Source organism: Pygoscelis adeliae, unplaced genomic scaffold (assembly GCF_000699105.1).
Source record: "Pygoscelis adeliae isolate BGI_AS28 unplaced genomic scaffold, ASM69910v1 Scaffold99, whole genome shotgun sequence".
Taxonomy (NCBI): domain Eukaryota; kingdom Metazoa; phylum Chordata; class Aves; order Sphenisciformes; family Spheniscidae; genus Pygoscelis; species Pygoscelis adeliae.
Window position 1 is genome coordinate 1,367,733 of NW_008825493.1, and position 12,384 is coordinate 1,380,116.

The 12,384-nt window shown below is 39.6% G+C and overlaps 1 protein-coding gene across 1 annotated transcript in view; it reads left to right on the forward strand.

Moving 5' to 3' along the window:
• PIK3R4 (phosphoinositide-3-kinase, regulatory subunit 4) overlaps window positions 1-12,384 on the forward strand; it is a 27,446-nt gene that overhangs the window by 730 nt on the left and 14,332 nt on the right. The window contains exons 2-7 of the mRNA XM_009331259.1: window positions 1,269-1,432; window positions 1,606-2,188; window positions 4,443-4,577; window positions 6,501-6,722; window positions 9,164-9,337; window positions 10,499-10,644. Of these exons, the coding sequence (XP_009329534.1) occupies window positions 1,269-1,432; window positions 1,606-2,188; window positions 4,443-4,577; window positions 6,501-6,722; window positions 9,164-9,337; window positions 10,499-10,644 (1,424 nt within the window). The remainder of the gene's footprint in view (window positions 1-1,268; window positions 1,433-1,605; window positions 2,189-4,442; window positions 4,578-6,500; window positions 6,723-9,163; window positions 9,338-10,498; window positions 10,645-12,384) is intronic.

The following is a 12,384-nucleotide window of genomic DNA, read 5'->3' on the forward strand; positions in this document are numbered from 1 at the left end:
GAGCCCTCGGAAGAGACCAGTGTGGTGTTTATGCTTGTGTGTCGGGGTGCAGAAAAGTTTATTTGGGGTTTTTTTTTTTTTGTTCTTTCTTTTTACAGTGGGCTTAGAGAACAGCATGTGGAAAGACTTGCTTATTTTAAGCATAAGACCCGACCCCAAACCTTTCATTCACAGAAAAAGTACAGACACAATACAGTAAGCTATATAACTTAAGTGCATCACCATGTTATCTGAGGAGGGAAATTACAAACTGTTCTGTTATGGCTCAACTCTGCCCTGGGAAAGAGATGGTTCTGCATAGACCATCATCTTCTCATGGCTGAGGTTCTGGGGATGCATAGCGTATGCCTCATGGGACCCAAGAGGAGGAACCAGGTTCACCTGAGGACCAGCTGTCTGGGGACTGAGCCAGCTTTCAGGGCAATTTGGCAATATTTGCTTTAGAAGCCCCTTTTCATTTCATTTTCCCCACAGGCAGGAAGTTGGATATAACTAACTAAGCTCCTGTCATAGTCCCACTCGCAAATACTTGATAGAGCCTGACTGTGGGAGCCTGTCTTGAGTCTTGGGCTTGTCTTGAGCAGTTTGAAAGCCATAAGTTTGGCCTTACACCCCCCCCCCCCCCTTAAAATCTGAATTTAAAGGTAATGGTTACTTCATTTTAGAAGGTGCCTTTATGGCCAGACTTCCAGGGCACTTCACTGATAAAGCAAGATGCTGACCGTTGGGAGCAAACTGCAGGAGTGGGACCTTTGAAGAGAATGTGTGTCATGTACACAACAGGGGGGGCTGTGTTTGGCAATCATGTTATTTCTCACTGTGCTTATGAGCTTGTGTGAGTGAATATATGCTGTCTCCCAGCATCACTGTGGAAGTATAGGTTATTTCTTTACCTTCTGTAAAAGGGCTGCTTAGTTTTGACGTACTGCCCAATCCATGCTGACTTACTGGCACTCTTCTTCCACGTGACAGTGATGTGGGTTCCTTTTCTGGTGGTGTGTTTTCCAGCTGGCAGGTGGCTGAAGTAACTGCCTCATGTTTCCTAATTGCAAACTCCTCTGCTGTTGGCATGTTTGAAATAAAATACTTGGGAGATATTTTGGGGATCAAGTGTAAAAGCCAGTTTTTGGAGCTTGAGATGCTATCTCCGCAAGTTCATTTGGCAACTCATTTGCCTTATTTTAATTGAGCTGAGTTGCGTAGGGTTTGTTCTTGTCTCCACAGAGAAAGCAAAGTTAAAGCATCTGTTTATAATCCTCTGACATCTTTGACTTTTTTTTCTTTTTTTTGTTCCCCAGGCTGTGTAATAGCAGAGCTCTTCACAGAAGGTGTACCCTTGTTTGATTTATCTCAGCTTTTGGCTTACAGAAATGGCCTCTTTTCCCCTGATCAAGTACTAAACAAAATTGAGGACCGCAGTATCAGAGAACTGGTAAGAATGGCCTATATCATTAGAACCATTTGTGTGGTCTGTTTGTAGTTTATTTCACCTACTTTGGTGACAAATTGCTTATTGTTTGGGTTTGGGTTTTTTTTTTTTGCATTACAAATGTCTAAACCTTTAATCTTTCTCTCCCGCTCCCTCCTACTTCTGCCTTTCTCAAGGTCACTCAGATGGTCCATCGCGAGCCAGATAAACGTTTAGCAGCTGAAGATTATTTGAAACAGCAACGTAACAATGCATTTCCTGAAATATTTTACACTTTCCTTCAGCCTTACATGGCCCAGTTTGCCAAGGAAACGTTTGTATCGGCAGATGAGCGTATATTGGTCATACGTAAAGATCTGGACAACATCATTCACAATCTCTGTGGGCATGATCGCACAGAGAAAGCCGAGGGAGAGACAAAAGAGAATGGGCTGGTTATTCTAGTGTCTGTGATAACTTCCTGTTTACAGACTCTCAAATACTGTGATTCAAAACTGGCTGCTTTGGAACTGATTCTTCATTTAGCACCAAGATTAAGTGTAGAGATTCTTCTGGATCGTATTACTCCTTATCTGTTACATTTCAGCAACGACTCTGTGCCCAGGGTGAGGGCAGAATCTGTGAGGACACTAACTAAAGTTCTTGCTCTCGTCAAAGAGGTGCCACGCAATGATATTAACATTTACCCAGAGTACATTCTGCCAGGCATTGCACACTTGGCCCAGGATGAAGCCACCATCGTCAGACTTGCATATGCTGGTAAGAGGAAATCCAGCCAAAACTCCGAATCTTGGGCTTTTCTGTATTTCTTTAACTGTTTTCTTGTCTGCTCAAAATCATCACAGAGCTTGCTGTTTCTATTTCAGTAAATCTCCCCAGAAGTCTCAGAAATGACTGCAGGTAAAGACACCTGTATTCACTTAAGCTAACTGGTGCAGGTGGTGGCAGCAACTTAATGAGTTGACTTATACTAACAGATGAGTTTCCAGTGTAGATCTGTACCCAAAGCAAATAATTACATTTTAAATAGTTGGCAAAATGTGTTTGCTCTCTGCTAGATTAATTAACTTTTTAAAAAATTAACATTCATTCTTCTCTGTAGTTCTGTATGTAAAAGCAGCTTGCAGAACGTGTACATGTGTTTTGGGCTAGGGCCTGGATGTAGCACACAGCAGGTCTGCCCACAGCTAAGGTAAGGGGTCAGAGTTTAGAGCCTCATGCTCAGGGAAGCAGCCCTGGCTTTATTCCCTGGATAAGCAAGAGCATAACAAAGAAAAGTACTTGTCCAAGCGGTCTTTGTGTAGCTAAGTATGTGAGCAGGGCTTTCTGAGCTTGCCCACCCTTTGCTGCTTTTATTAATTTATCTTAATTGACATTTCATTAGCTCAGATTGTTTGCTTAGAGTGGCCTGATTGAACTGAATAAATATGAAACTAACTTAAAGCATCAGTGTGTTGCTATGCTTCAGTGTTATTTTCCCACAAAATGAAATTTGATATTCAGGGGCTGCAGTTACATTATTTGCTATGTAATAGACTGGCTTATAGCATAGCAGATGTTTTCTTCATACGTTATTCAGATACGAGTTCTGCCTGGTTCAGGAAGAAGCTTTGTAGTCACGCCCATATTTGCCATTTACCACGTTCCCTTATTTGCTATGACTAGCGTATTTTTAAGTGTGTTGGTTTTGGTTTTTTTAAAGTTATAAATGCAGAATTCAGTTCAAAATGTCCCAGGTAATGTTTTTCTTTTGTTTACTGAGTAAGCTGATAAAACTAATTATTGAAGGCAATGTAGAGTTAATGAATAGAACCAATTGCTTTTGGTCACCTTGATCTTCCACATTTAGGGCTTTATGAAAGAACCATTTTTTCATGCCTTGCTTTTATTTGTAGCTTAGGAAAAAAAAAACAAATCTTGTAAAATTATAGTCTATTCATAATTAATTTTTAAATAATACAAAGCTGAACTTGTTAAATAAGCTGAAATGGAAGAACCAAAATGCAATCCCGTTTTCTGCAAGTGCAAAAAGGCTACAAGTCTCAGTACCCAGGCTCCAGTTGCATGTGCTTACACAGAGGTTCTCTCTGTGTTCGGTGGTTTGACTTTATTTTCAAACTGAGTACAGCTAGAATATTTCCTGAAATTTGAAAAGGTTATTTGAACTGTAGGTGGTTAAGTCTGATTAAGTTGCCTTAATTTCAAATAGCTTTTCTTTTAAGAAAGCAATTTAAATTTCAAATAAATATATATCTAAAGGTAATCTATACCTGAGTTAACTTGTGTTACCATAGCACACTTTTTGGAAGTGGTCAGACTGATGACTTACAGGATTTGATCTGTGCTGTGGACAGGCTCCATTGGCATGCTGCTGTTGTCTTGGACGACACTCGGAACGGCTGCTTAGGTGGGACTTCTGCCTCAATGGGATTATTCCTGTGCCAGCAGTGGCCTGACACATAGAATATAGACTGAGTTGCTTCAGCAGCTTCCAAACAGTGCAGAACGGTGCCAAACCACGTGGATAGATATGGGTACAAATGTTCTGAAAGTGGAATCCAGCCCTCAAGGGTAACCCTGTTGTTATTCCCTGGGATACATATCCTGGCGTGGTGGTTTGTCATTTTGTTGCAGTCTTCCACATGGGCATGTCAGTTAGTTCAGGTTAATTGGCCTTTAAGTTCTATGAAGTTATTTAGTCATTAGCCTGAGATTAGGTGGCATTTAGGGCTAGTTCTAGAAGACTGAAATTAGTCCTTGTTACACATTATCCTTACAATTTTTCCACCTCTTTACATGCCAAAAGTACCGTGTGATTTTTATGTACTTGGTAGCTTCACTGGGGTCAGGGTCAACAGAAGTGGGTTGACCAGACCACGTTGTATAATTTCAATCCCATTTACCCATCATGACTGGTATTGTCAGCAGTTATAATCTCTCATCAGGGGGATCATCAGACTGATGTAAACTGGCAAAGTAGAACAATTCTTAACCAAAACATTTTCCTTTGCAGAAAACATAGCGTTGTTGGCAGAAACAGCTCTGAGATTTCTGGAGTTAGTACAGCTGAAAAATCTGAATATGGAAAATGAACCAAATGGTGAAGAAATGGATGAAACATCTCACCCTAGTGATAACTATGACACAGGTAATGTCACTTCTACTTACCTTCTTATAATAGCAAATCATGGGCCAAAGCTCCTAGTTAGCACTGATCTTCCTCATCTCTTAAAGCTTAGCCTTCCTATTAAGGGGGGAGAATGCTTTGCCTCAACCAGTATCAAAGCGTGTGTGTTACAGCTTCATGCAGAAACAGACACCGCTGTTCTGAACATTGTGAAAGACAGAAAAGTATATAAATGAGCACGCTTTTCTTCTCCAAAAGTTTTCAAGGTATTTGACTGTGATGCTGGCTGCCTGGTTGCATAGCCAGCTTCACTCATGGTCCCGTAAACAAGTCAGCTGCGAAAACATGGCTGTATTCCAAATACTGCTTCCTTTGAAGTGGCAGGCAGCGTTAGCTTTGAAAAACCTGTCAAATTCTAGTATAGTCATAGTACTGTATTTTTCAGTTGTTCTTCCTTTTCTTTTCCTGTGCCTGGCAATTCTTGTCTATCTTTTTGCCTGAAGATGCTGAATGTGTGGATGCCACTGGGCAGTAACACTGCTATCTGTGCTATTTTAACTATTGCACAGAGAATGAGTCGAAATCCTAAGGATGGCTTTTTTTTTCTTTCCCTGGGGAAGGAGGGATGGTAATAAGTGACCTGTGTGTCAGCTCCAGTGCCTTTTGGTGGTGTATAGATTTCCGGAACAATGCCGGGCAAGTCTTCTAAGCTGGGAAGAGTTTGTGGTTAAAAACTGTCATTTCTCTTTTGGGCTAAGTAGATCAGTCTGTGACTAATCATAATTGGTAAACATCTCACAGATACTCCATTTGGTAAGGAAAAAGGCGTGTTTCAATTATCTCTTAACTAGTTGCAGGATGATACTTTAAAAAGAAAAACCTACCAAAACCAGACATAAAAAATCCCCTTCAAGTTCCTTCACATAAGGCATGGGGTGCTCAGAATTTCTGAGGAGTGAAAGAGGAAGCTGCATTGTACAGGCTGTATTTCTAAGAAATATTGTCCCCTATCCCTCAAACTAGCTTGGAGATGCAAGAAGTAATGCAAGGAGGAAAGAAGTTTGAATAGGTCTATACTTTTTACCTTTTTAGAAACCAAGTGTGAGAAATTTGAACCCAGAAGGCAACTTTTTCATGTGATTGACAGAGTCATGATAGAAAGCAAATTAGCTGGTCTTCTGACTGCAGGCAAACAGTAATCACCCCTGCAAAGCTGGGACAGCAGTAGATGAAATTTTTGTGCTACTTGTTCGAGAACCTCCCTTGTACAGCTTTCAGTAATAGCCAGTGCATTAACAATTCTGTTATTTCCATTTAATGAAGATATTTTTTCATTCGCATCATGGAGTAGAAGCCATGGGCAAGGTCATCTCCAAATCTTTCGTTGGTATCACTAGGGTAACTGCTGATATTTAATGAAATTGGAAGTACTCACTTTTTCAAGTATTGTTTATTCCTCTCTGTATCCTTAATGAAGTCAATCTATCTACCTAACTGAAAATATACTCTTGATCTGTTGTCAGTTCACAAATTTTGAAACTGGTAGTCAAATAAACATCTCAAACCAGAATTGCCTTGAAGCATTTTGTTTACTGTTGTAATGTTGCTGCTGACTCATTCTGATGCTTCTTCACATCTGCATTTCACCTATATGTATAACGAGCTGGATCATCTTAGTTGAAGTTATGGCAAGTTTAAAATATATCGATCTGGTAAGAATGTCTCACATTTCTATGCTCTTTGGCTTTGCCACCACCTCATGCTTAGTCTGAAGTCTTTGCTAAGCCAGTCATGGGAGTTGTTGAGGTTCTGTTGCATTGCCCATCTTACTGATTCGGGTGTTCTTCAGGATGACCTGTCAGTGTAACTCCTTTAGCAGCAGGTAGCACACATGCACATATTGTTTCTCGCCAACCCAAATGTTCATCCCGTTGTCTCTTGCAGAGTTGCAAGCCTTGCATGAAATGGTCCAGCAGAAAGTTGTGACTTTGCTAAGCGACCCGGAGAATATTGTGAAACAAACACTAATGGAAAATGGAATAACACGTCTCTGTGTCTTTTTTGGACGTCAGAAAGCCAATGATGTTCTTCTGTCTCATATGATCACTTTCTTAAATGATAAGAATGACTGGCATCTTCGAGGAGCTTTCTTTGACAGCATTGTTGGTAAGTGCATTTCGTTTTAGCCAAACAGAGTAGAGAGAAAATAATGTAAATAAATTAATTTTTACATATCCTGGAAACTGTTAACAGTCATATAAAAGTCCTTTCTTACAAATATTTCTATAATTTATAGGAAAAGACTGCTGAATTATTGGGTGTAGATGTTTCTTTAGGGAGTGAAGACAAAACAATGTGAATACAAATATGTCTTTCTTTTAGTCCAAATATTTAATACAAATGAGACTGAGTCATTTAAGTCTAGGTTAGATTAACATGAAAAATAAACTTTAAATGCTATTTTTTTTCGAGTCTTTGCTAAAGCCACTAACTCAAAAAGCTAAATTACGACAACTAAGTACTAAGATTTCTGCAAGCTGCATCACTTCACATGTGTGTATGGTCCCATTAACTTCAGTAGACCTGTTCATATGATGAAAACTGTGCATTGGTATAGGCTAAAATTATAATTTGAAAAAAAATTTTTAGTGCCTTAAAACCTCACTTAAAGATTCCTGTCAGCTCCGAAAACTTAATAACAATTTTAAAAATCTTACCAGTGACATCGGCTGTTAAGTAACGTTCCATGTATGTTGGAAGTTATTCCACGTGACTATTGCTGAGAGTCAGTGCTCAGGATTTGCGAGTCAAGAAAACTTTCCCATTGCAATATCTGGGGGGAAAAATGGTACTTTAGGTGAATGGCAAGAAAAATGAGCATGATCAAACTTCCAGCAGGGCCATTACGGTAGGCACACGTTCCATTATGACTGGAAGCCACAAAATGCTGTGCTGGCAAACCCTGCCAAGATGTGATGCTAATGGCTTGTCAGGCTTTGTTTAGAAGGAGCAATGGGGTAGCCAAAGCACAGGTCAGTGTCCTGGCTTCTTGCAAAAGACATGCAGAGAGACGTGAGGCAATTAAGTGTAAAAGTCAAGATGTGTAACCTGTATTTTTAACTCCTCCTTCTCTCCCAGTATTTGTTCAAAACCTCCACAGAAGAATTCAGATAAAGTTCAAAATTTATATTTTTGTTTTACACTGTTTTACTTAAAGCTTTTGCACATCTTTAAAACTGAGCTCTCTAACTCGTGTTTAAGTATGTGCAGGCACTGCTGCCTGTGGCTGTGGGCAGATGCCCTTCTGTAACAGTGGCACTGAGGGGATTTCTCTTACCTGTGCTATTTCTCCCTTCTTCCTCTCTTCCTTTTAGCAATTGGTTGCAAAGCCCAGCATTAATACATGAACAAGTACATTGATTATTACCTTATTAGAGTAAAAGTGATAAAGTTATTTTATGTTTGGTCTCGATTCTGATGGGAAGACATTGAATTTTCTGGTATTTATCAATCCCAAATAACTGGGTTAGAAGCAGAGGCAGTTATGGTCTATGCTGTGTACCACATATGACAATAGCAACAATAAGCCTGAGCTATTCAATGAAAAACTAATTTTTTTTCTCTTGAGAATGATCAGAGGACTTGCCCAGTTGTTTGTAGGAAGGAGCATTAGCTTGACGGATGTAAAGCTAGAGGAAAGATCAGAAATCCAACAAGGTCCATCTCCCTGACCGTTGCCAGAGATGAATTATTGTAGATGGGTTATCTAATCCAAACAAGCAATTCCAGGTGACAGTTTCATGTGGCCAGTGGCTGGTTTTCACGTGGGAAAGGAGGAAGAATAGAAAAGCAGTTTCTTTCACTGCGATGCAGTTGATACATTTTTTTGTCCAGCAGCTTCAAAGGAATTACTTTCATTTTGCTTTTGATCTTGGTTTCTTTCTAAGATTTTGAAATATATTTTAAAATTGGATTTATTTTTGAAACTAAGGACAAGGTGGCTTCATGATGGCAAATAATTTGAGACTAGTTAACTAAACAGCAAATCTTGCAGCCATTTCGGGCTGGAAGAGTTTTAGAAGACTGTTCTAAAAGTTCCTTTTTGACTATTAGTGATTCTTTCTTTTGTGGCTAAGTGAATGTATGTTATAGACTTCCTTGCTGATAATTAGTCCAGTATCCAGTTCAGTCTTTTCAGGAGTCTGAATGATACTCAAATTACAATCACTGCTGAGTTAAAAGACAAAATCCTGCTAAGAGAACCTTTCATTGTTGCTCACTTGTCCTTTCCATGTACGAATGCAGGCACTGCATCCCCACCCCTTAGGAGCGCTGCTGGTTTTGCCTTGCTGTTTCAGACTTCTGCTGGCCAGCTGTGTGCTGACATCTATGCTTGGCATCTGGAAGGACCTCTGCAGGCACAGGGATCTGCTTTTATCAAGCAGTTTTCAGAATATTGGTCTAACTTTGAATGGAAAGCAGCTGCCTTTTTTTCTAATGACTAATAATCTGTTTTGAGATGTCTGTGGGATAGCAATTTTAAACTTTGGTGAGGAAAGGCAAGGAAGTGCTACTTTCGATTTTTATGTGTTCTTTTTATGTTTCAGGTGTTGCTGCTTATGTTGGCTGGCAAAGCTCATCAATACTGAAACCTCTGCTTCAGCAAGGTCTCAGCGATGCTGAAGAATTTGTCATTTATAAAGCCCTTAATGCTCTTACTTGTATGTGCCAGTTGGGGCTCTTGCAAAAGCCCCATATTTATGAGTTTGCTTGTGATATCGGTAAGTTGGAATACTGGAGAATACCTTGTTTTCCTAGTTAAGAAAACAAATCTTAGTACTACATAAAGCTTCACCATCAGCTTAGCTGTCCAGTATGCAAACCTACAGAACTGTGTTAGAATCTACACAAAATTGCGTTAATGAACTATTGCTAGTTGGACCATGTTAGTGCTCACAACTCTAAAATAATTTTGGTGGAACAAACTGGAAGCATCTTCTCTGATTTTATATAGGACAGCAGCAAACAACACTTAGTCCAAAAACTTTCTGCTCTAAGATCTTTCCTTGTTCTTCATGCCAACCTCCCATAAAGCAAAACTCCTGCTTACTTCTGGAAGTTGATCAGGCACGTAACTTGCGAACTCTTACCCATCAGCCTTTGAGGAAGGGGGGAATCCAGTCCTTCAGGCAACGCCTGATCCTTTCTCATCCTATTTCTAACACCATAAAAACCCATTTAACTCAATAGAGCCTTGAATGCAGAGTTGGTCTCTCCTTCCTCATCAGGCTTATCAGTTTAATTTAGATGTGCCCAAGATTTACCAGCTATTTATGGGAAAGAAAATACCAACTGATCTTTTGAGATGTAGACTGCTTCTTCCTAATGTTACGGCTTTTCAAATGCACTCAGAATTTGGGGCAGATGATCTGTGATTATATCTCATGACTAGATACAGTCCCTTGATTACAACTTCTTAAAACCCACATAATTGAGATGGACTTCTGAGTCTGATAATCACAACGTAAGTAGTGACTATGCAAGGAAGAGAGGGTAAGAAGGAAGGAATACAGTATTTACTTAAAAAGAAAAAAATAAATCACTGGTATTAGGATTCTCCATAATTGTCCAGAATACAGTTGAGATTTATTTTTGGGTTAGTCTCCTCTGCAAATCTGGAGTTGACAATTAGGGATTGAAATGAATATATAGGAAAAATATGCTATTTGGCAACAGCAAGGAAGCTGAGCCGCACGGGCCCTGTGAAGTCCTTGAAATAATTTTCTCAGTATGAGTGTTTTAACCTTGGTGCTCTGCAGGAGGGAAGGCCCAGTTTGGGGGTAATTCTGGGGGAAGGAAATGACATCACAGGCTGCCATATACAGGATGATCCCCTCTCTTTAATATGAATGATATATTTTAACAGCCTAATTTTCTTTCAGCGCCTTTCCTGTGTCATCCTAATCTTTGGATACGTTATGGCGCAGTGGGATTTATCACTGTGGTAGCACAGTATTTGAATATTGCTGATGTCTACTGCAAGCTAATGCCATACCTCCATCCTTTTATCACACAACCAATAATACAGGTAATACTTCACATAATATTAGTGTGACTATATCTTGACTAGACATAATTCTTAAGTCTGTCTTGGCCATGGTCCTGGCTATAAGAGTATTCGATTTTTTTTTTATTTTTTTTTTAATTAAGCTTAGAGGCGATACAGTTTTTTGATCTCTGCTGTCAGACATTGACAGAATGGCCATTGCCTTCCATGTTTGAAAGACTGTTGTCTCAAATTTGTTGCAAATTGCAGGACATTTTACAAAGCCTAAAGTCAACAGGTACATCTTGGTTTAAGCCCTTCTCTGCCTTGTTTACAATCAAACTCTTGCAATATTGTGCTAGATTAGGAGTCTAAAAGGCATGAAAAGTTGGCTGTGAAACAAGTGTTTCTATGTTCTTTCTGTGCTTTCATCTACAAGACTGAGTATTCCAGCCCTGCTCTGCTAACACATTTGACTGTGGGCCTGACCCTCTGAAAACACGAGCGGTCTGTTAGGTAGCGATTGCCATGCTTGGGATTTCAGTGGTGCGACTCCTGTGTTTCAGTGCTTTGCCAAGGGTAAGGGCAGAGCGCTCAGCATGAATGAGTTAAGTCATTTCATAACAGCACGTGTCTAGGAATGACCTGCATGATGCTGGTAATATGACCATATAGGCAACTTTGCATATAACTTTAGGACCTGTAGAATGCGTCTCTTAGGTGTTTAAATAGATAAGAGACAGTTGCAGTACTTACATTGAAAAGTGCATCACGTTTAACGTTTTCTTGTAAACCATGCAGGTGGTAACTTCACTAAAATAATATTTTTCCTTTTTTACGTCTCCCTAGATACCTCATGCTGTGTTTTAGGCATTGATTGATAAATTTCTGTCTTGTTCACTTCCTGCTTAATTTTAGTATAAAAATCTTTTCTTTGCTATGCAACACTAAATATAGTAAGCAAGTAGGGGGTAACATTGAGCTGGACTGTAATAAAGAAGTCCTCACCGTGGACTCATTTTGAAGTTGTTTTTCATGTAGACAGTCAGCTGCGAGAAGCACGTTATAGGGATGCGGTCTTCTGACACTGTTGTGAAGGAAGAATTGCATCCCAACCCCACCATCTCCCATTAATTATTTTGAGGATTCTAACTTTTTTACAAGCATTTATGTCATAATTTTGAGCTGAATTAGGTTTGGCCATTTAACTGTGGGACTGAACTGGGGGCCTATTTCATGAATATGGCTTGCTCTCCCCCCGCCATCTTAAGACCTACTCTTGAAACAGCAAAGATCAAGTACTAAAATAAAAGCATAAGCTCAAAGGAATGTTGGGGCCGCAAGTCATCTGGATTGCATACAAGACACTTTGTCCAGACGTGTTCTCTGGACACAGACATCGAATCGCCACCTGGGAGAATAGAAACTTGTTTGTTTTTTTCTGTTTTAATAGTAATGAACAATCTTTACAAGGACTGCCCCAGTTAATGATTCTAAATTATGCCTTAACTCATCAGTTTCTTATGACTGTTTACTAATGTCCCAATATGCTTTTGAATATTACTTAATTACATGCTTGTGCATCCTTACTCCCTTGTATACATAGGAGGAAACTCGGTAATCTGACTGACACAGGGGAAGAGCTCTTCTAGTTGGTATTTTTACAAGGTAAATGTAGGACAAAGACGAACAGAGTTTCAAATATCATTGTACTAGTAGTAGAATTTTTAATCCCATCTAGCAATGCCAAGTTAATGTTCTGAGACTGCTGGGAAAACAGGG